General features: G+C 40.1%; 3 protein-coding genes across 3 annotated transcripts; 1 reads left to right on the top strand and 2 right to left on the bottom strand.

Annotated features, from left to right (window-relative positions):
• The first annotated feature begins 344 nt into the window (after window positions 1-344).
• Window positions 345-2,077, top strand: LOC109424056 (uncharacterized). The gene is made up of 2 exons (XM_019699133.3): window positions 345-1,223; window positions 1,562-2,077. The coding sequence occupies exons 1-2, from the start codon at window positions 659-661 to the stop codon at window positions 2,008-2,010; spliced, it is 1,014 nt and encodes a 337-aa protein (XP_019554678.3). The 5' UTR covers window positions 345-658; the 3' UTR covers window positions 2,011-2,077.
• A 314-nt stretch (window positions 2,078-2,391) lies between these two features.
• On the bottom strand, window positions 2,392-10,888 carry LOC109426215 (uridine 5'-monophosphate synthase). Its single transcript, XM_019701663.3, has 4 exons — window positions 10,729-10,888; window positions 10,357-10,504; window positions 10,009-10,288; window positions 2,392-3,662 (listed from the first exon to the last, which is right to left on the bottom strand). The coding sequence occupies exons 2-4, from the start codon at window positions 10,498-10,500 to the stop codon at window positions 2,623-2,625; spliced, it is 1,464 nt and encodes a 487-aa protein (XP_019557208.3). The 5' UTR covers window positions 10,501-10,504; window positions 10,729-10,888; the 3' UTR covers window positions 2,392-2,622.
• A 4,473-nt stretch (window positions 10,889-15,361) lies between these two features.
• Window positions 15,362-16,380, bottom strand: LOC109423999 (rRNA methyltransferase 2, mitochondrial). Its single transcript, XM_019699061.3, has 3 exons — window positions 16,117-16,380; window positions 15,858-16,059; window positions 15,362-15,792 (listed from the first exon to the last, which is right to left on the bottom strand). The coding sequence occupies exons 1-3, from the start codon at window positions 16,263-16,265 to the stop codon at window positions 15,424-15,426; spliced, it is 720 nt and encodes a 239-aa protein (XP_019554606.3). The 5' UTR covers window positions 16,266-16,380; the 3' UTR covers window positions 15,362-15,423.
• Between the last annotated feature and the right edge of the window lie 3,573 nt (window positions 16,381-19,953).

Raw genomic sequence — 19,953 nt, 5'->3', positions numbered from 1 at the left:
GGGTAGATGCGGGTACAAAATGAAACCATTTCGTAAATGTACCTATAAATTCCTCCACATAATTCCATCATGCATGAACGCATTAAACTTTCATCGTTACTGATTATCGAAAATGTCAAATTATAGTCAATTCCATACCAAATGAAACACGCCATTTTTCAATAATTTGAAATTATTTTCGAGTTGCACGCGATATTCAATGCACTTCGGTAGCTTCAGCCCTTCGCATACAAGAACGGTGGTAGTTGTAAGCATGTTTTTCCGATTTGGCGCCTTTTGTACGTGTTGGTGGGATGCGATGATGGCATTTTCGTAACGTTTGTAACGCTGTCAACTGTTTGAAGGTACCCAGCGTATTATGGGTGCATAATAATCAAATTAACTAGATCCTGGAAATAGTTAAGTTCGGTGGATATATGTACGAAGTAAATCCTTTAGTGAGTCCTTATTGTAATAGTTGATTCAACAACCCTGAACTTTAGGTTCGACTGAATAAATTGCAATTTTTACTGTACATTGGCACCAACATCGGTAACGGCACCCTATACAAGCTACGTGTTTCACTCCATTTTGTAAGCAAGCTCAAGTTCAACATCAGCAGTATTGAAAACAGTGTTTGGAAAATTTGTCACAATCGATATTCGTGTGCAAGTGTTTTATGGTTTCTATTTTACAACTTAACATCGAACCTTGGGACCACCAGCAGAACAAACCGAGAAAAATGGCTTCATTGGACTGGAAAAGGCCTGCGCTTGAAATTCTCCTGAATGTGTACCGAGACCATCCGATCCTGTACGATATGCGCCACCCGAAATACTACGCCAAGCTGGAACGCCAGAAGGCTTTGAATACGATCATTGAAATGCTGGAAGACCACAGACCGGGCACCACAACGGGAGATATCCTGAAGAAGATTCAAACCATGAGAACGCAGTTCGGCCAAGAGTACAACAAAGTGCGTAAGGCCCAGGCCAAGGGGACGGAGTATATTCCCACCGTTTGGTGGTATGAGTATTTGAAATTCCTTCGGCAGCACATCAAACCGAGGGCTGCGTTGAGGGACGACACGGAAGACAGCCAGGAGGGAGATGAGGAGTACATGTCGGTAACCCAAACCAATGAGGAGTACGAAAAGTACGAGACTTACGCTCCGGAAGAACAGTACGAGGTCGAAAACGAGGGCGAGTCCGAGATTGTCTACGAAATCCAAAGCACTCAGAAATGTAAGCTACATGATATGGATTATTACTACGAGGCAAATTGATCATTGTAAATTTAAAGGGCAACAATTATTGTTAATCTAAGTATAATATGTATACGCATACACAGTCATTGAATGAATCCTGGAAAAATAGAATCGATTACTGTAACATCTATCATTTTTCTTGTCATTAATGCTTGTAGCACATCGAGGATGTATTACAAGTATTAAAGGGACTAGGCCTACTATGCAGTGCAATCAATGTAGACATGATTTCAAAACTTGAGATTCTTCACTGATCAATTTGCACTCAGTTGCTGTTACTTTAACTCTCACTAAAATGTTCTCCGATTTTTCCAGCAATAAAATCAGATTACAATGGGGAGCCAAAATTTATTCGCAAACGGGAGTTTGCCAACGTGACGCCAATCAGTGGCAACGAGGAAATCATCTATGAAATCACAAACTCCAACACGATTGTTCCCAAGCGCAAGATCGAGATGATCAGCAGCACTCCGGTCACCGCAGAACCTAAAGCGAAGATCCAACGGAAGGATAGTGTGACCGAACAACAGCTCCCGTCGCCGAAAGTGACCGCAGAGATTAAGAAGGCCGATACGTCCGAAATCATTGTCGAACCGGATCGGTGCAAAAGTTTCGGGCAGTTTGTGGCCTCGCAGATCGCAGCCGTCAAGGATGACTTCCTGTTCTATTCGACGCAGATGGAAGTACTCAATGTCATCAACAAGGCTCAGCTGAAGCAGCTGCAAATGGACAAGGACAGCATGAACAGTAGTAGTAAATCCTAGATGAACTTTTTGTCATCGTCAGAGATTGTATTTTAAGTTTTAAATAATAAAGTCAACTGAGAATCAATATGAAAATATTATTTCTATTTGCTGCCCCTAACTTTTTAAAGCTTAACTGCCGGGGGTGCTTATCCGTAGGTTTGGTTTGTGTAGGTAAGTGTCAATCGACAATTTGTGTCAGCTTAATAAAAAAGTAGTTGGACTAGGCATTGAACAGACGACCAAACGTGTCAAATCCTTGTGTAGACCACGCATAATCCAACGCTCCAATGCTGGTAACTTTGTATTGACTTCGATAATACTAAATTTTATTTTTGTGCTTACGTAGCACTTGAAAGGAATTTCTTTCAAACTTTTTTTCTTTCATACAAATTGGAAATATTCTTTTCAGACATTGTATTTAAAAGTATTTTCTTACGTGCTTCCGGTAACACAATAATTTCGAAAATGGTAGACACAAAAAAATGAGGGAATGATTAGGAATGGTAAATAGTGGTTAACGATTCAATCAGGTAGCAGTATTTTCCAATTGATAGGAACCTCGTCGAAAGGAAGGTAATACTCACAGCAGTAGTGGAATTAAAGGTAGGTTTGATTGACGGTTTGCACAAATCACTCGCTGATCGCGACCCGCTCGCAGTAAGCCGCCCAGAGACGCTCCTGGTACTGTTTGGCCGCATCCTCCTGGTTCTTGGCCGTCAGGATTCCTCGGCCCACGACGCAAATATCGGCTCCTTTCTCCTTCACCACGTGCTCGGGGCTATCATAGTTCTGACCCAAGTCGTCGACTCCGCCCTCGAGCTTCACACCGGGAGTCAGCTGCAGCAAGCCCGGGAATGCGACCAAATCGGAACTCTGACACACGACCCCGGCGACAAAGTCCACATCCACCTCCGTGGCCATTTTCATCGTGGAAGCGCTGTACTGGGCAGTGGCCAGATTACCCTGAGAACTCATCTCGGCCAGCAGGAACACTCCCCTCTGCTGGCTAGGATCGGTCAGCACGGATTTCAGCCCCTTCAGCACACCCTGTCCCGGCAGGGAATGAACGGTGACCAAATCTGCCCAACTGGAAATTTTGAAAAGACCACTGCCGTACTGTAAAGCGACAGTGTTACCAATATCGGCAAACTTGCGATCTTCCATCAGCATGAAGTTGTGCTTCTTGGCCAACGATTGCAAAGATTTGACGAAGTTGTCACTGAAATCTTCAACGATATCCACGTGGGTCTTCAACACACAAATATACGGACCAACTTTCTCCACCAGATTTAGAATATCCTCCGACTTGGTCAAATCCGCCGCCAAACAGAGCGTGCTCTTCTTGCTGGCCATCAGCTTCAGCAGCTCCTTGCTGACAGGACACTTGGCCAGATCGGCTCGCGCCTCGAACGTCATACCGGCGCGGCTCAGCTCGTTGATGACCGTGGTGCCGTTCTTCATGAACGAACCGTCGCTCTTGATCTGTGCACCCTCGATGTACTTGGCCACCGCCTGCACTGTCTTTTCCTCGATGCGTCCGGCCTCGAGCAGAACGTTCAACAGGTAGGACAGCGTGAAGAGCGAATGCATCCGGACGCCTTGCTCCTCCGTGTTCTGGGCGCCGCCTTGCTCCCGGTCGACGACCACGATGGCGTCGGTGATGACCAGACCTGGAAGAGATTCGAGAGAAAAGTTCGTTTGTAATTGCAGCAATTCATATGTTTATAATCACAACTTATACACTATCCTTAAAATTACTGAAATTTCTTTGAAGCGAGCAAATCCTGAACATTTTGGATTTTTTTCTGAAATTATTTTTCTACAAGAATTTGTTTAATGTTGTGTTGTATTTTAATAGATTTTAAGGTGTTTCCTACAGTTCATGAACTTGCAACTACATACCTATTCATTTTTCACATAGGTTGCACCAGAAGTAAAAAAAAAGAAATTTCTTCAGGAGTTTCACACAAAATAACATACATAACATTTGGCATAATTCTAAATTAAGGACAAATGAAGTTGGATATGGCCAACCGAAGTAATTCATGGTCATTCTACTATTGAAGGTCGCATATTTTACATTTATAAAGTTTTCTCGCGTGAAAAAGGATTCAGTATAGCTCCGTAACAAAATGATGAGTCCCGTGATGTTCGATACAGTTTTGAAAATAACACAGATGTTCATCATACATGAAAATGATGATGCCATTTCACTTATGGTTATGCTAAACGGCCATTTTGCTAAACGACCACAGACAAACAGACGTAACTCTTAGGGAAAATTCATACAAACTTTTTGCCCGATGTCTTTTATGTGAACACACTGCCACCTGTTGGTATAACCGCGCGGAACACTGTCCACCATGATGGATAGTGATTTGACGTTTGCCAACACGCAGGCTACTACACAACTTGCCAGTAATTTTCGTTTGCATCATTCAGCAACGTGTACACTAGCAAACATCAAAGCGATCGAACACTAGCGCCTCTGGTAGAAGGATCGGGCAAAGCAAATGAAATTCAAATCCATCATTAAATGCATGTGCCAAGTTTTTTCGTGAACATCTCCCACATTTGTTTTACTGCAGTGCATATAATCAGAAGGGAAAGCTGAAAAAGAATTAAACGTAAATATTACGTGCAGTTGTCCTTCGACTCCAACTATACTTTTCTTTGTCACTTCAATGTCCATCATTAATATTTTAGTTGAATCATGGTATAGTTATGCTTAATATCTATGAGGATTTCATATCCGATTTCCATACATTTTTTCTTCGTGTAGACTCCAAGTTAGAAACGACTGTGGCCATATTCTGATGATATCGTATCAAACAAAACAAGTTTTCAAGCATGAGATTCTTCTGAATTTAAAATAAAATCTCATTTAAATTTTTACTTATTAATGTAAATTAATGCCCAATAAAATATAAAAATTGATACTAAATTTGTTATTAATTTTTAGTTATTACCCTATAGATTTGATAACTCCCTGATAACTGTGTATGATATCAAAAATATGATATTTTCTTTAAATATCTCTGAAACAAATACAAGTATAAGTAGAGATATCGCAATTTTGAGGTCAAATTGGGATCTAGAATCACCGATGTAGTCTAGAAATGTTATGTTTGAAAATTAAATTTAAAATGTTTTTTGAAGGTTTGCTCTAGCATAAAAAAACACTTGAACCCTTTGTGCCACTACTGAATATCAACCGAAATCGCCCATTTTTGCACAGCTTCAACATAAAAAAAGCTGAAAAAGCCCAAAAAAGTCGCTAAAGCCCGCAAAAGTCTTGCGGGTTTTACCGGGTTTTTCCATTTCTTTTTGGGTTTTTCGGCTTTGCAAAACTAGTGTCGCTCCCCCCGCACAGCTTACTTCTTTCGACTAGTAGATCACTTTCCACTTGGGAAATCATATACCGGAGAGATTTTTTTAAATAGAGGCTTGCAGCAAAAAACCTAACCTCATCAAATTCTCATACGATTTGTAACATTGCCCTCAATTTTTTTTTGAGAGTAAGGACGGCTTTATGGACCGACGCCGAAGGAAAGAAAGAGAAGGCGATACTGATGGCGTCAGTGTGCAAGCTCTCATTAGACCCACCCTCGTACTTGAGTCAAGTTCAAGACACTGCAGACCTCTGAAGACGACCTTACAGTTGAGGTCGAAATGCGTATCTGTCAAAGGATACAAATTCTAAATGGAAAAAGGAACAGTACTTAACCCTATTTTCTTTTTTCTTTCAGGTATTCCACTAACACGCCCAGGTTTATCATCAAGACATTTCTGCCTAGTGGAGACGTCGGGTAAGTAGTGATCTCGTTCAATCGTCGCCGGTCTACTATTAGATTTGTGTACAGCTTTTTTTTATTTTTCCTCGGGATTTCTCCTGCCATGCCTTTGGGAATTCGTCCCGGAATTTCAGCATTTCCAGCTCAAAACACGAACAAATCTGGAGCTCGATTTGAATAGGTCGTATGTACTTTTGTCGATTAAAAATTCGATCAGTTGGATTCGCTTATTATAGCGAAAACCGTTTAAATTGAGCAAAGTTGATACAAACTGCAGAATCCTCACAAAACAGGCTTTCTGTTCCATCATTGAAAGTTTGCAAAATATCTGCCATATTGCTGCAATGACTAAAATAAACTGATCGAATTTTATATCGACAAAAGCACATTCGACCTATTCAAATCGAGCTCCAGAAATATGCCATTATTGACTTAATATTTTCCAGTTTGAATGATATTTTGTTCATGAACTGGATTTCGTGAATCATTCACTTAAAATAATCCAAACGTCAAGGCTACGTGAAAAATTGGGTAAACGTACCAATAGTAGAGCTATTAGTAGCTCTGTGTAGTAAAATAATTGAAAAAAAAAATGATAATATCCCCAAATAAAAAGTCTGAAAACGTTAAGGCTCAAGCATTCGTCATCATTTTTCGGAAAATAAAAAGCAGTTTTCTCGCTGTAAATCAAAACAAGGATCATGAAAATATATTCACTGCATTATATTCCTCATGTGGAGTACAGTGAATATATTTTCATAGCAAAAACTTTTGTTTTGAACGAAAAAACTGCTTTCAAATGTTTAATGATGACGATGATTTCAATGACGAAAAGTTCAACGTTAATCGGTAGTTCTTTATTTAAATTTGCTAGGAAAAACGCACAAACCATCGTTTGTATCAATTTTTTTTTTAAATAAAACACTTGCACCAACTATGATACACGGTTCCTATACTGCCGTGAATCGCATATCTGTCCCATTTGCATAGGAAACCCAGCAAGGATGGGACTGATATGCGATTCACGGCAGTATAGTGGGGGTAAAATTTAACATTGGTTCCTATAGTGGCGCACCCCATTAAATTCTAAAGGGACCCATCACTATAGGAACACTGCCACCACTATAGGTGCAAAGGACCAAACAAATTAAGGAAAATAATTGTTTAAAAGAGGTTTTGCGACAAATCCTGAACATAAAACTAAATTTATGTCCTTAATTAAGTATAATGCATCTATTAAAAATGTCATTTGCGAACTTTTTGTTGGAAATAGTGCTAAATTGTGACTACCACCACTAAGGGAGCGTTTCCCTAGTAGGTTATGAAAACGAGTTCGTTTTATCGAATTTACCCGCCACGGTAATACTCTTACTAGCTTGAGGATAGACAATAATTCTCCTTTGCCATTAAGGTCATTTTTTACCCAAACCGTATGTTCACTGTGACAGCTGCCAACGTCATGCATAAATAATAATGCATAATGCATATAAAGCTCCTGTTGCCTTTACTATGTTTAGTTGCGCAGTACAAGCTACGTGGAAGTCACGTAGCAACTGGAGTTCATCTGCCAACATAGTTTTTTTTTTTGTTTATTTACTACAGCACTCAAGTGCGAAGAATCACCAATATGGCGAAAGTTGGAAATGAATTAAAGAAGCTGCTAAATCAGTGAAGAAATTTGACATTTGCAAGTACATTTTTAAAGAGCCTTCTCGCATATATTTAATTAATCGTTTAAGGCCGCACGGGACGACGTGTAATTTTCCCTATCTTCCCTCTCTTTCTAACATTTTGCCTCACGATTTTGAAGATGCAAATATCAATTTCCAGTGCACTGATGTAGCTGAAACTTTAGTCGATTGTGCACCGCAAGTGAGCAAATGAACGATCAAATTTCTAGCCAATAATATGAAGTAGAAGTTGAGATTTCCATCTTACTAACAAAAGAGCAATGGCGGATAATTCAACCATCGTCCCGTCCGGCCTTAAGTTTTACAGAAATATTTTGCATTTCAATGGATGTGTGGGTATTGTTTTAGGCGTAATTAATTATCCGTCAACAGAAGCCCATCCTTCGAAGAGCAGTAATCTACCTATAACAGAGCCGGTTAAACAAAGAATTCCCGAAATTGTACCATTAACTGACGTATCTCGGAAACCAGTAAACCGAATAGAATGAAATTTTAACGTTTATCAACAACATATTGATACTTGATACAACGTAATAAAATGTAATAATTTCTCTCGAGGAAAAAAGTTATACCGGTTTTACATTTTTACCCATTTAGAGAAAAATAAGTCAAATTTACAATATGTGGTATTACTAAAAAATACTAAATGTGTCCTTCCTTTAATCCAAATGGGCTCCAATATAGGGGGATTAGAGGCATAATGGACACCCGGGGCGAAATGGACACCCCCGTTTTTGCCGAAACCGTTGACTTTTATGTAAAACTTTCAATGCATATGTGTAAAGGAACAAGTCAAGGTTCTATTTTTCAAAAGTACCATTTATATTGCTTCCAAATAACCAAAATATCATTGAAATTCAAATATGTTTTGCATATGGTGAAATTCTTATAATTTCGAAGCAGCATCAAATAAGGTATTACGAGTGTTGGAGTGTGTCCACCATAAAAACAAATGAATTGTTACTTTATCTACATGTATACGAAGGTTTAGCAATGGATGAAATATTATATTTTTGATCAGAATTTACTTAAAATAGCAATTTGAATGTTGTAGTCGATTCGGGGCGAAATGAACACTGGCAATTACGAATGCATGTACGCGCATTGCATACTGTTAGGCGTTTTAGAGAGTTTGGAAAAAATCAATCCGCTTATTTTAGCCTAAAGTTGATTTAATTTACTTTAATGTTATGTAAACTCGTCTAAGATGGAGTATTATATCTGTTGTATTAATCTCCGTAGGCGAATGGCTTAACTGGCCAATGTAACCAAAGAATTAGCAAAAAAAATATGCAGGGTGTCCATTATGCCCCGATGGGTGTCCATTTCGCCCCGTACCTTTCCTACCAGCCCTGAAAAACACACGGTTTACAATTCATTATTTCTTCACAATAAAGACATTACACTTACTGTAAATGATTGAAAGACGTAGGCAACACGTTAAAGTTGAAAGTCAACTGATAATATGTTAAGTTTGTGTCTGTTATACAGGCCTAACATATTCATTTGCTTAGGGTGTCCATTATGCCCCTAATACCCCTACCTTATTTTACGCCGTTTTTCTTTATTATCCAGTTCCAACCTGGGTTGGAACTGGATCAGATCACAGTTTCAACCCCAACCCGATTTCGGTTTCGCTTGTACTAAAGTTTGTTTGACGTTGTTTGTTCACACATTTTCCGCCAATCCAGTTCCAACCCAGGTTAAACAAGAAAAACGGCATTAGATAGCTTGAGGATAGAAGTCGAAAATCTTTGGATTTCAAAACTAAAATGTAATGACATTGATGTAAAAGAATAGCATTTTTTCGAGAAAAATCCATAAAGTTCTAATCCATAAGAACTTTTTCAACGCTCAAAAGTTATGTTTAAAGACTTCTGAAGCATGAATATATTGTATAGGTGAAGAATAATGCTAAACAAATAACATGAAAAACATTTCTAGATAAAAGCTTATACATGAACAAAAATTCATTTCAATTGAAAAAGGTCGTGCGTTGAGCTGGAAATACTCTATATAGATAAAACAATCATGAAGAATTGAATTCTCATAGAAGAATGTACGATATACATGCACATCATAAAATATGTCAAGCCAATGATTCTAAGTCCTAAGAAGTAAAATTAATAGTGTCCAGTGTATAAGGCCGTTCATGACACCAAATGATACAGAATACATGCCTACATAGTATGAATGTGTTACAAAATATTCTAGCGGTAACTTGATGCACAAACGCGTGCACCTTATCAGAAAGAAAATCAAAAGGCAGTAATGTGTCGTCTAAAGCCACACAAACTCTCATCGTTGTATCACTGTATGCATTTAATTTGTCTCAGTACAGCGCGCCACATGCTGGGGCTTATCTACCACATCATGAGCAACATTGTAATCATTCATTTTAATATTTTGAAGATTACGCACCGGCAAGCACGCCCATATGCCAATTGACGATTCAATTATTAGATAATTGAGATTTACGTTCCCTCGCCATGGGGTGGTCGACATTTCACCGGCAACAAACACACACTCACCTTCCGATCGCAGATCGTTCACCGTGTCCAGAATGCTGGAACCGGATGTGACCACATCTTCAATGATAAGACACTTATCTCCGGCGTTGAATTTTCCCTCAACCAGCTTCTTCGTTCCGTAGGTTTTGGCTTCCTTGCGGCGAATCAGCATCGGTTGTTTGGCTTTGATCGAAATCAGCGTGGCCACCGGGAGGGCCGTGTAGGGCACTCCGCACAGATGCACACCCGTGTCGACTTGGATTTGTTTGATGAACTCTGTCAGCAGGTCCGTCAGTGTATCCTTGAAATATCGTTAGAGGTCACAATTTTGTCACACCCTTTGAATGGGAGATTTTAGAAGCGACTTACCATCACGTCCGGATAGCTGACGATGACCCGGAGGTCGAAGTAGACCGGCGAATTGATGCCGACCTTCATCTTGAAGTCACCGAATTTGAATGCATTGATTTCGAAGAGTCTCAGACCCAACTCCTTCAGTTTGGTTTGATCCATGGTTCTGGAATGTGATATATGAGTAGAGTATGTTAGTTATGTTATTCTTGCTGTCAGCACAAAAGCACAACGTAGTAGGCACTGTATAGGCATGCACGTGGTTTTCCCTTCTCCAACACAGTAGGCTCCTTGCAGAAGCAGAAGCAACTCGGACCTTGCGCCCTCACGATCGCCTTGAAAAACAGTGGTCAAGGACAAACTGGAAACTGGTTTGTTGATAGAACTAACCTGTTCTTATTCTCCGATGTTTGAAACGATGAAGATTAGGGCGATTGATTGCGGCACGAAAGCTAACACTGACCTTTCCCTGGAAACGTCTGTTTGGCCAATGATCAAATAACCCTCCTCTGCTCTACATCTACCTACCTGCTAACTGGAAGATATCTTTATTTACTGTTATATGAGTAAGCTCACCTACACAATTGCTTCGGTTCGTGTAGTAACTGTACTGTTTGTATTCAATACAGATGTAAAAACACGCTTCCTACCGGTATGTGGCGTTACTAGTGTTACAAATTTTCCGGTATCCTATACAACTAAATAACATTTTTACAATTTATTGCAAAATAATCATACATGTATTGCATAACTCTTCTCGCATATGATATACGTACAGTAAAGTCTTATATTCACGCTCCCTACCTCTCATTTATCAAATAACACTAGTTTACAAAATAAAATGAAAGTCGTGAACTTCTGTCAACGACCAAAATTTTTGAAGCATAATTTAGTGCTGATTTCGAAACCGTGCTTTAAAAAAATTAAAGTAGAGCAGTTTTTGAGTTTTAGCTCAATATCGAGTTTTACAACTTTTAAAAATATGGAATTTACTAAAATTCAAATATCTTGCGTTTTGTTCAACCAATTTCAAATCTTTTTCCATAAATTAAAAGCTGAACATAATGCCATTCGATCATCTGAATGCAGGTTTTGCGTCAGATTGATGATTTTCAAGATATTGACGAGTTTTAGGGACGATCTTCTTAAATTTTAGCCAAATTTCCAAAAATATATGAAGAAATCTATTTTTTTTCAATAAGAAAAAAACAATCTTAAAATTCTTTCTCAACGTTTATTTGACATATCATATGTAGGCAAGTTACAGTAAAAAATTCAGCTCAATCGGAGCATTGATTACGAAGAATGAGATGTGTGAAGTGAGCGACGTTGCTTAAAAATAGAACAAAAATCGATTTCAAATTATCAACCTTGTATGAAAAGTCGAAAAAATTTCTGCTCTACTGTAATTTTTTTCCTTCGCGTTTTCGAACTCAGGGCATGATTCTACACCAAAAATGATCATCAGCTTACCGAGTTCAAAAATGCTGTAAACTAGTGTAATAGTTGTTATATTTCAAACAATCCTTATTTAATAGTTATTTATGTAACGAGTTGCAAAAAGTTGATTTTTTCAGCATGAGTCGTACATTTATCCAATGAGGCCTGCCGAGTTGGATAAATACGAAGAGTGCTGAAAAAATCAAGTTTTGCAACGAGTTCCATACAAAATTTTATGCAATGATTTTTCATAATGCAACCCATTTGAGTTGCATAATGTTCATAATGCAGCTCAAATGAGTTGCATTATTAATGTTCATACAACTATTTTTCATTATGCAACTCATTTCAGTTGCATAATGAACCAGTTCGGAAAAGTTGACCATTATGATACCAAAATGAGCTATATAAAATATAAATTATGATACTAAATTGCATAAACTTATTTAGAGTGTTCTGTGCGAGAGCTGGTAATGGAATGATTCAGAGGATTGAATTTTCACAGTTGCTTGTTTGGTTGCTAACTGTTGCTTATTTGCCATGGACTGCTCCAACCACTGGGTTGGTGGTGTTAACATCTCCTTCTTATTTCCGGAATACCCAGTATGGTTTGTTATATTAAATAATAAATTTTATTATCTTTATTAACTGTAATGTTCGACGGGACATCGGCGAAGGATAATGAAACACTTGATTACTCGATCACAACATTAACGAGATTTTCAGCCCAGGGCTGGTTCATCTGGGAGTATGGTTTGTTCGAATCTGGACGGAATCTTTCTGGATCTCTGTGGAAGAGTTCGACTTTCCAACGTAGGCAAAATGCTGGATGTACCTGTTTGACTTGCCTTCATTTCTCGAGGGTCAGGCTCAAAGCTGATCGACATATCCTCATGGGTTTCTGACAAATTTTCAGCAACAGATTTGGCTTGTTCCTCGACTTCAACGTCCAAACCTTGAAAGACAACTTGACATGGTTTCAGTTAACTCCTCTTCATTTGTAGATGAAATAGTTTGGAGTCCAAACATATCTATTAGAATGCTTAGCGGTGTTACATTGGATTCGTCTATCGTCTTACTTGTGGTCTCACAAAGTTTCAACTGATTTGAATGGGGCCGTATAATAAGCTTGCGTCGACCATGACCAGTGAAGAGAATTGTCAGACAAAAGAGGCACAAAACAAGCAACAAAGAAGACGCGGCGATTACTCTTTATCCCAACTGGTAACAGATAATGGCATGATCTCAAAAAATTTTGTTGCAGACAAAACGGAAGCTGAAATTGTTGCGTACTTTTCAACTCGTGAATAATCAATTTATTACCAACCCAAAATCGAACTTTCTTGATTATACATCTTCAGCAGCGTTGCAGTGTTTACTGACTCGAGGTTACCACTCGAGAATCACAATGCAAGCCTTAAAAATCTCTAAACTCGTGGTACACGTTCTTGGTCCTATTCTGTTCAAGTTGGGACAAACCTATGTCGCATTGGGTAGAATGTCGCAACAAATTCAGGTTGCGACATTGTCGTTATTGTTGCGTGATGGTTGAATTTTGATTCATTGGCCTAGATAGATGTGTAGTGTCGAGGTGTAGAGGTGGCGGCAGCATTACGATGAGCACATCAATGGCGACGTTGCAAGTACCGAAGGTGGCGTGGTAACAGATCTAGGAGTATGTGCACAGGACGAAAGACTTCCGGCCCCTGACCTCTAGGAGATTGAGGAGGAGGTTGGCCGGTTGAAAAACACAACAAAGCCGCTGGAGCAGATCAACTACCAAGCGAGCTCCTAAAATACGATGGAGAAGCACTGGTGAGAGCACTACACTGGGTCATTACCAAGATTTGGGAGGAGGAAGTATTACCGGAGGAATGGATGGAAGGTATCGTGTGTCCCATCTACAAAAAGGGCGACAAGTTGGATTGCGGGAACTACCGCGCGATCACACTACTGAGCGCTGCCTACAAGATACTCTCTCCAATTTTATGCCGCCGTCTATCACCGATAGACGAGTGCACCGATGAACTGAATTCATCGCGGTCCGAGAATTTTGACACTACAGCGGGGTCGCTTCCAATCAGAAGTGAAAGATTTCCAATCAGAATTGAACAATTCTGATTGGGAACGACCCCGCTATAGTGTCAAAATTCTCGGACCGCGATGAATTCAGTTCATCGGTGCATTCGTCTATTGCAAAAGAGTTCGTGGGGCAATAACAGGCTAGATTTATGGGTGAACGCGTTACAACGGATCAGATGTTCGCCATCCGCCAGGTGTTTCAGAAATGCCGCGAACACAACGTGCCCACACATAACTTGTTCATCGATTTCAAATCGGTGTATGATACAATCGATCGAAAACAGCTATGGCAGATTATGCACGAATACGGATTCCCGGATAAACTGATTCGATTGATCAAGGCAACGATAGATCTTGTGATGTGCGTAGTCTGAGTATCAGGGACACTCTCGACTGCCTTCGAATTTCACAGAGGGTTACGGCAAGGCCTGTTCAACATTGCGTTAGAAGGTTAAAAGGAGAGCGGGGATAAACATGAGTGGGACGATTTTCACGAAGTCCATTCAGCAGCTGTTTAGTTTCGCTGATGTAGATATTATAGCTTGCAAATTTGAGACGATGGAGGAAACGTATACCCGAATATAGAATGAAGTCAGGAAAATCGGATTAGTCATTAATGTGTTGAAGACAAAGTAGGTACAGGATAGCAAAGGGCTCTAGGGAGGAATCACCGCGTCCGTTACCTCGAATTTTTATCGAAGGTGATGAAATCGAGGCGGTTGAAGAATTCGTGTACTTGGGCTCACTGGTGACCGCCGACAAGGACACCAGCAGAGAGATTCAGAGGCGCATTAGGGCTGAAAATCGAGCTTACTTTGGACTCCGCAGAACTCTACGATCGAACAAAGTTCGCCGTCACACGAAGTTAACTATCAACAAAACGCTGATTAGACTGGTCGTTCTCAATGGGCACGAAACATGAACCCTACGTGCAGAGGACCACCGCGCCCTTGGAGTTTTCGAACGGAAGGTGTTGCGTACCATCTAGGGTGGAGCGCAGATGAAAGACGGTACTTGGAAAAGGCGAATGAACCACGAGTTGCATCAGATGCTGAGAGAACCAACCATCGTCCACACCGCGAAAATCGGGAGGCTACGGTGGACGGCTCACGTCATCAGGATGTCGGATAGCATTAACCCGACTAAAATGATTCTCGAGTCATCCGACCGGTACAAGAAGACGTAGTGCGCAGCGAGCTAGGTGGGTCGACCAAGTGGAGGACGATCTGCGGACCCTACGCAAAGTGCGGAACTGGATACACACAGTCATGGACCTAGTGGAATAGAGACGGCTACTATGTACAGCAGAGGCCACCCAGGCCTTAGTCTGATCGGGAAGTACCCTTAGCATGGTCATGCTGAATACCCACGGTTTTACAGCTGTGTCTGTAGGTTCCCTTATGGCAAGTTTGTGTCCATATGTAATGAGACTTTTAAGTAAACCAACTTCCAAGTAATTTTCTAAATTCTAAAGGAAGTTTCGGAAAAATATATTACCAACTTTCCTCAATTTATAACAGATTACTACTTATGTATAGTATACTTACAATTCAGTTCGTCTCGCTACCGTTCCATTCCAACAAACCCTCGGGCCAGTATGAAATTCTCTGCCGAATCACTCCGACTCGCCCGTGGTTTGATGCGTTTGACCTGTTGGTAGTACTTTTGCATATTTTTCTCCAGCAGCGGAACTTCTCCGTTGTCCCAAATTTTGACCAGCAGCGAGGCGTTCGGTGCCGACATCAGAATGGCAAATCGCAGCACCGAATAGCAAAGGGTGATTATATTCTCCTGATCCAGCGATCGGACTCCGGTGGCATTGGGCGCCATATCCGAGAGGACGCAATCCACCGGCCGGTCGCCCAGGAGGGTGCGAATTTTGTCCTGCGATTCCTGTTTGGTGAAATCCGTGTTACCAAGCATGGTGGCGTGCTGTTGATTAAATCATATTTTATTAAACATTATTTTTCTTACGAATATGTTGATCATTTTTTCACCTCGATGGGATGTATCTGCAAAAGATCCACTCCTATCACCATTCCTCTCGGCTTCCCAGATTGTGACCCATTGGCGTTCGATTGCTGCACAGCCAATTGGGACCACGAACCCGGTGAGGCACCGCAATCAATGACCGTGTGTCCGGGTTTTATAATGCTGTACTTTTGATCAATTTCCAGCAGTTTGAAGGCACTGCGGCATCTAAAATTGATTTACGTTATGCAGGAAGATAAGCATACAGCGCTTTATGAAACTTACCGGTAGTTCAGCATCTTTGCTTTTTCGACATAGGGATCGTTTAGCTGCCGCACGAGCCATTGCTGCGAACTCTTGGATTTACCTTTCAAATTTGTTGGAACGACTTTTGCGAGCGACAGAGAGGAGCTATGCATGCGCCGAATCCACATTTCACTGAAAAGTTACTTAATTTTAATATATTTAAGGATAAAATTATTCTAAAACTTGTGCTGCGATTTCGAAGAACAACGATGATCGCAGTTTTGTTTATTTTGCTTAGTCTGTCAAATGACGTTTAGTTTTAGTACACGTTCTCCAATCAAAACTTAAAGGCCCAAACACCAGGGTCGCCAGGTCATTTTTTGAGAAATCTGGATGATTTAGGAAGTTTTGTCTGGAAAAGTCTGGATCGTGTTAAAAAACCCTACAAATTCCGGCAAAAACCTTACAAATTCCGAGAAAAACCTTACAAATCCCGAAAACAAATGTCTGGATCTTCCAGATTTTTGCAAAATAAGACCTCAAAAATCTGGATAAATCCAGATAAATCTGGAAGGTTGGCAACGCTGCCAAACACAAAGTGTGCGACATAAAGCTATCTGACGTTTGACCTCCAGAGAAAATAGGTAGAGAAGCGAAGAGTGAACACCCGTCTGAATGGCAACACTTTTTCTGTTTTGATTTCATTAGTAGGATGCTGGCAACTGCCGAAAAACAGATTAATCCACCTATCGAGAGTAGCGTCTTTCTCGTGTATTGCAATAGAAAATTATTTATGCAGTTGATTTACTAACAAGAAATCATCTAAATTGTATTCCAAAAAGGATCAATGTTCATCAATTTAAGGAATCATTGTTATTTACAATAAAATCATTGATATTTGAAAATATTGTTAAAAAAATGTTTCAAATGATCGCAATACTTATCTTGAATTATGTGGCAATCGTTAAGGTTTGTTGATTTTGTTCGATAGGATACCAGTTTGACGGTTCGATAAGGTATTTTTGGCTTCACACTCTTCGCTTCTCTACCTATTTTCTCTGTTGACCTCCTTTCCCGGCCTGTTTCGCTCCCGAGGAGGATAGGTTTGTTTTCATACAGAAACGTTTCCGTATGAAAATATTAAACAAAAAATGGCTATCTTCTGTGTCTGCTTGAGAGAGAAGGGTGATGAGCGCTAGATTGCCTTATGACGGCACGACGTCAAGAGCGCGGTGTTCTAAATCTGCCGCTGTCATTAGGCCGCTGCCGCTATCGCAATAGTCTATTTTATGAGGCTAGTCAAATGACAGAAATACGCGCTCTGATGTTTACGTTTTCAATCATCATCCGGTTGATGATGGTTAATGACTGCGCGCAAGTCAAGCGTAGTTTTTGAAACTGGCTAAAACCATAATTAGAAATTTTTATTTATTTTTTTTTCGCAAGTTAACGAGTCAATCGCAACGAAAAAAATACCTGATTAATTATCGAGTTTTATATTGCTTCTACGACAGCTTTTGAGCCTATTTTGGCTCAAATTTCTCATATCTCAAATTTATCGAACAAGTACCTTTTCAAAAATTACACGATATTCCAGCAAAATAAACGTGCGTGGAATTCTGTCAGTTGACGCCGCTGCTGCGATCAGCTGTTCTGAAACATCTCGTAAAATGGACTTATCCACGGTCTTCTTTTTTCCCCGAGTTGATTCTTCTTTTCTTCTGCAAATGCGGGCACTGTTTACATAAAATGACACATTCATGAACATCCAGTGACCGAAAGTTCACTGGATGTTCACCGGATCTTGCCGGATGCAAGATGCGAGCAGTGATTTTCGTCAACAAGGCCCGCAGTTACCGTTTCACATCTTGCCGTTCGTTGGCGTGTGACGTCACCGTGGACAAGTTCATGGCTCATAGAGATATTTCAAGCATAACTTTTCAATCCGACGTAACTCGAGAATGTAAACAAATCCGGGTTAACTGCTGCATGCATGATTGAAGCAAATTGAAGAATCCACATAATTTTTTGATGATTTATTGCTTAATTTGTTTAACTAAGCATATTTTTCGAAACGACGTATCTAAATATTTTGATGTTTACAACTCTGAAGCTCGATTTAAAAAGGTCGTATGTGCTTTCATCGATATAAAATTCGATCAGTTTATTTTAGTAATAGTAGAAATATGGATGATATTTCGGTGGCTTTTAATGATAAAACGGGAAGCCTGTTTTGTAAGGAATCGGTTGTATGTATTGATTTTGTTAAATTTCAACAGTTTCCGCTATAAGAAACGAATCCAACTGATCGAATATTATATCGACAAAAGCACATACGACCTAGAGTCAGTCTAGTTAGAGTCTGGCGGACTGTCACTTTCGATCGGAGCCAACCGAGCATGACATCACGAAGTAGCATTTATCGGTGAGGACACTATGACGTCATGCTCGATTGGCTCCGGTCGAAAGTGACAGTCCGCCAGACTCTAATTATAGGGACTCTAATACGACCTATTCAAATCGAGTTCCAGAACTTTACTGATAGATACACCATTTTGATATATGAGAAAACCAAACGACGTATCTAGCCAAAATCAAAAGTAACAGATACACCAAACTGGCACCATACAAAAGTGACGTATCTGGCATGACGTATCTCTAACCAACCCGGTGTATTGTCGCGCTTATCTTTTATTAGAGTCCTGCGGCGGTCGTACGCTCGCAAGGCATACCGCCGCATGACAGTCGCAAGGCAAAACAAAAGAAAAAGTGTTCCCGCCAAAAACAAAAGCACGTGGGTTTCGTGAAGTGACAGATGTTTTTGAATGTATTTGTGACGAACGGCAAGAGTGGCTCAGTGGAATGAGTGTTCTTGCTGTCAAACCCCATATAATGTTATTATATACTGTTAAATCTGGTGACGCTGTTATGATTAGTAACTGTCGCGCTTATATCAGAAGCCAGAGGCAGATAATCGCCATATTCTGATTTTTCTTGAGAGGCATAATATGTGTATTTTTGTCAAAATTCATTGCGAAAATGATATGGAATGAGTAGGTTTTGTTTCTTACCTAGTGCGTGCTATATCCCTGGTGATGTTAAGCACGAAAAAACTTATGAAAAGTCTTTTTATAAAAAACTACCATTTCGTCAACATCTGAGTGGTGCGAATAGAAATGGTTTTATTTTTCAAGCTAGCTAACACACACCTACACACTCCCGGCACACAGCTTGTAAACACGCACGAGCGTTCAATTTTCTTGCAACCACCTCTCTCAGCGCGGTTGTCAAACACGCCGTCGCGACGCTGTTCGGAAATGGTAAACATGACCAATCCACCTTTATTCCAATTTTGTTCTCGTGTTAAAAGTTTATTATTCTCCATTCGCGATGGAAATTTTGATGGATAGTTGTTAAAAAATTAGCTGAAATATGCTCAAAACAATGTATATCCTTCTCCTCACTTTCCAACGGCTTGACAGCGGCAAATGGAGGTATCGTGACTACAGTTTTGCATACATCCGCAGCACCTAGATAACAATACTCTTCAATCAATCACACAGGTTCATCAAGGTTTAACATAACCTCAATCTTCAATGTTTGGCTCCCACTGAGAGAGCATATTGAGTCAGTCCGCGACACTCAGGTCAACATTGACCATGAATTTACTCAGATCAGTGAAAAAGGTAGATACGTCGATTTGAAAAATTATGCTTGATTTAAGTGACATTTGAACACACGAACACTAGCGCGATTTTTTCCTCACACAAAAGTGCACGCCAATTCAAAGGCTATTCAGAATGCATATGCAAATATTACCCAATCGAATACAGTAGACGTTCGATAACTGCAACATGTTTACGTTTCACTTAGCGA

This window comes from Aedes albopictus, chromosome 3, assembly GCF_035046485.1.
Source record: "Aedes albopictus strain Foshan chromosome 3, AalbF5, whole genome shotgun sequence".
In the NCBI taxonomy this organism is placed as follows: domain Eukaryota; kingdom Metazoa; phylum Arthropoda; class Insecta; order Diptera; family Culicidae; genus Aedes; species Aedes albopictus.
Note: the sequence above shows the minus strand (reverse complement) of the source record. Positions and strands in the feature narration are given on the sequence as shown.

Bases quoted from the DNA above. Each gene is read 5' to 3' on its own strand.
- LOC109424056 (XM_019699133.3), top strand. From the start codon at position 659: ATGGTTTCTATTTTACAACTTAACATCGAACCTTGGGACCACCAGCAG. The intron at 1,224-1,561 runs GTAAGCTACATG...CGATTTTTCCAG, and splicing joins AATCCAAAGCACTCAGAAAT to CAATAAAATCAGATTACAAT.
- LOC109426215 (XM_019701663.3), bottom strand. From the start codon at position 10,500: ATGGATCAAACCAAACTGAAGGAGTTGGGTCTGAGACTCTTCGAAATC. The intron at 10,289-10,356 runs GTAAGTCGCTTC...CGATATTTCAAG, and splicing joins TCAGCTATCCGGACGTGATG to GATACACTGACGGACCTGCT. The intron at 3,663-10,008 runs GTGAGTGTGTGT...AATCTCTTCCAG, and splicing joins GAACGATCTGCGATCGGAAG to GTCTGGTCATCACCGACGCC.
- LOC109423999 (XM_019699061.3), bottom strand. From the start codon at position 16,265: ATGTGGATTCGGCGCATGCATAGCTCCTCTCTGTCGCTCGCAAAAGTC. The intron at 16,060-16,116 runs GTAAGTTTCATA...AATCAATTTTAG, and splicing joins GCAAAGATGCTGAACTACCG to ATGCCGCAGTGCCTTCAAAC. The intron at 15,793-15,857 runs GTGAAAAAATGA...TTTAATCAACAG, and splicing joins TGCAGATACATCCCATCGAG to CACGCCACCATGCTTGGTAA.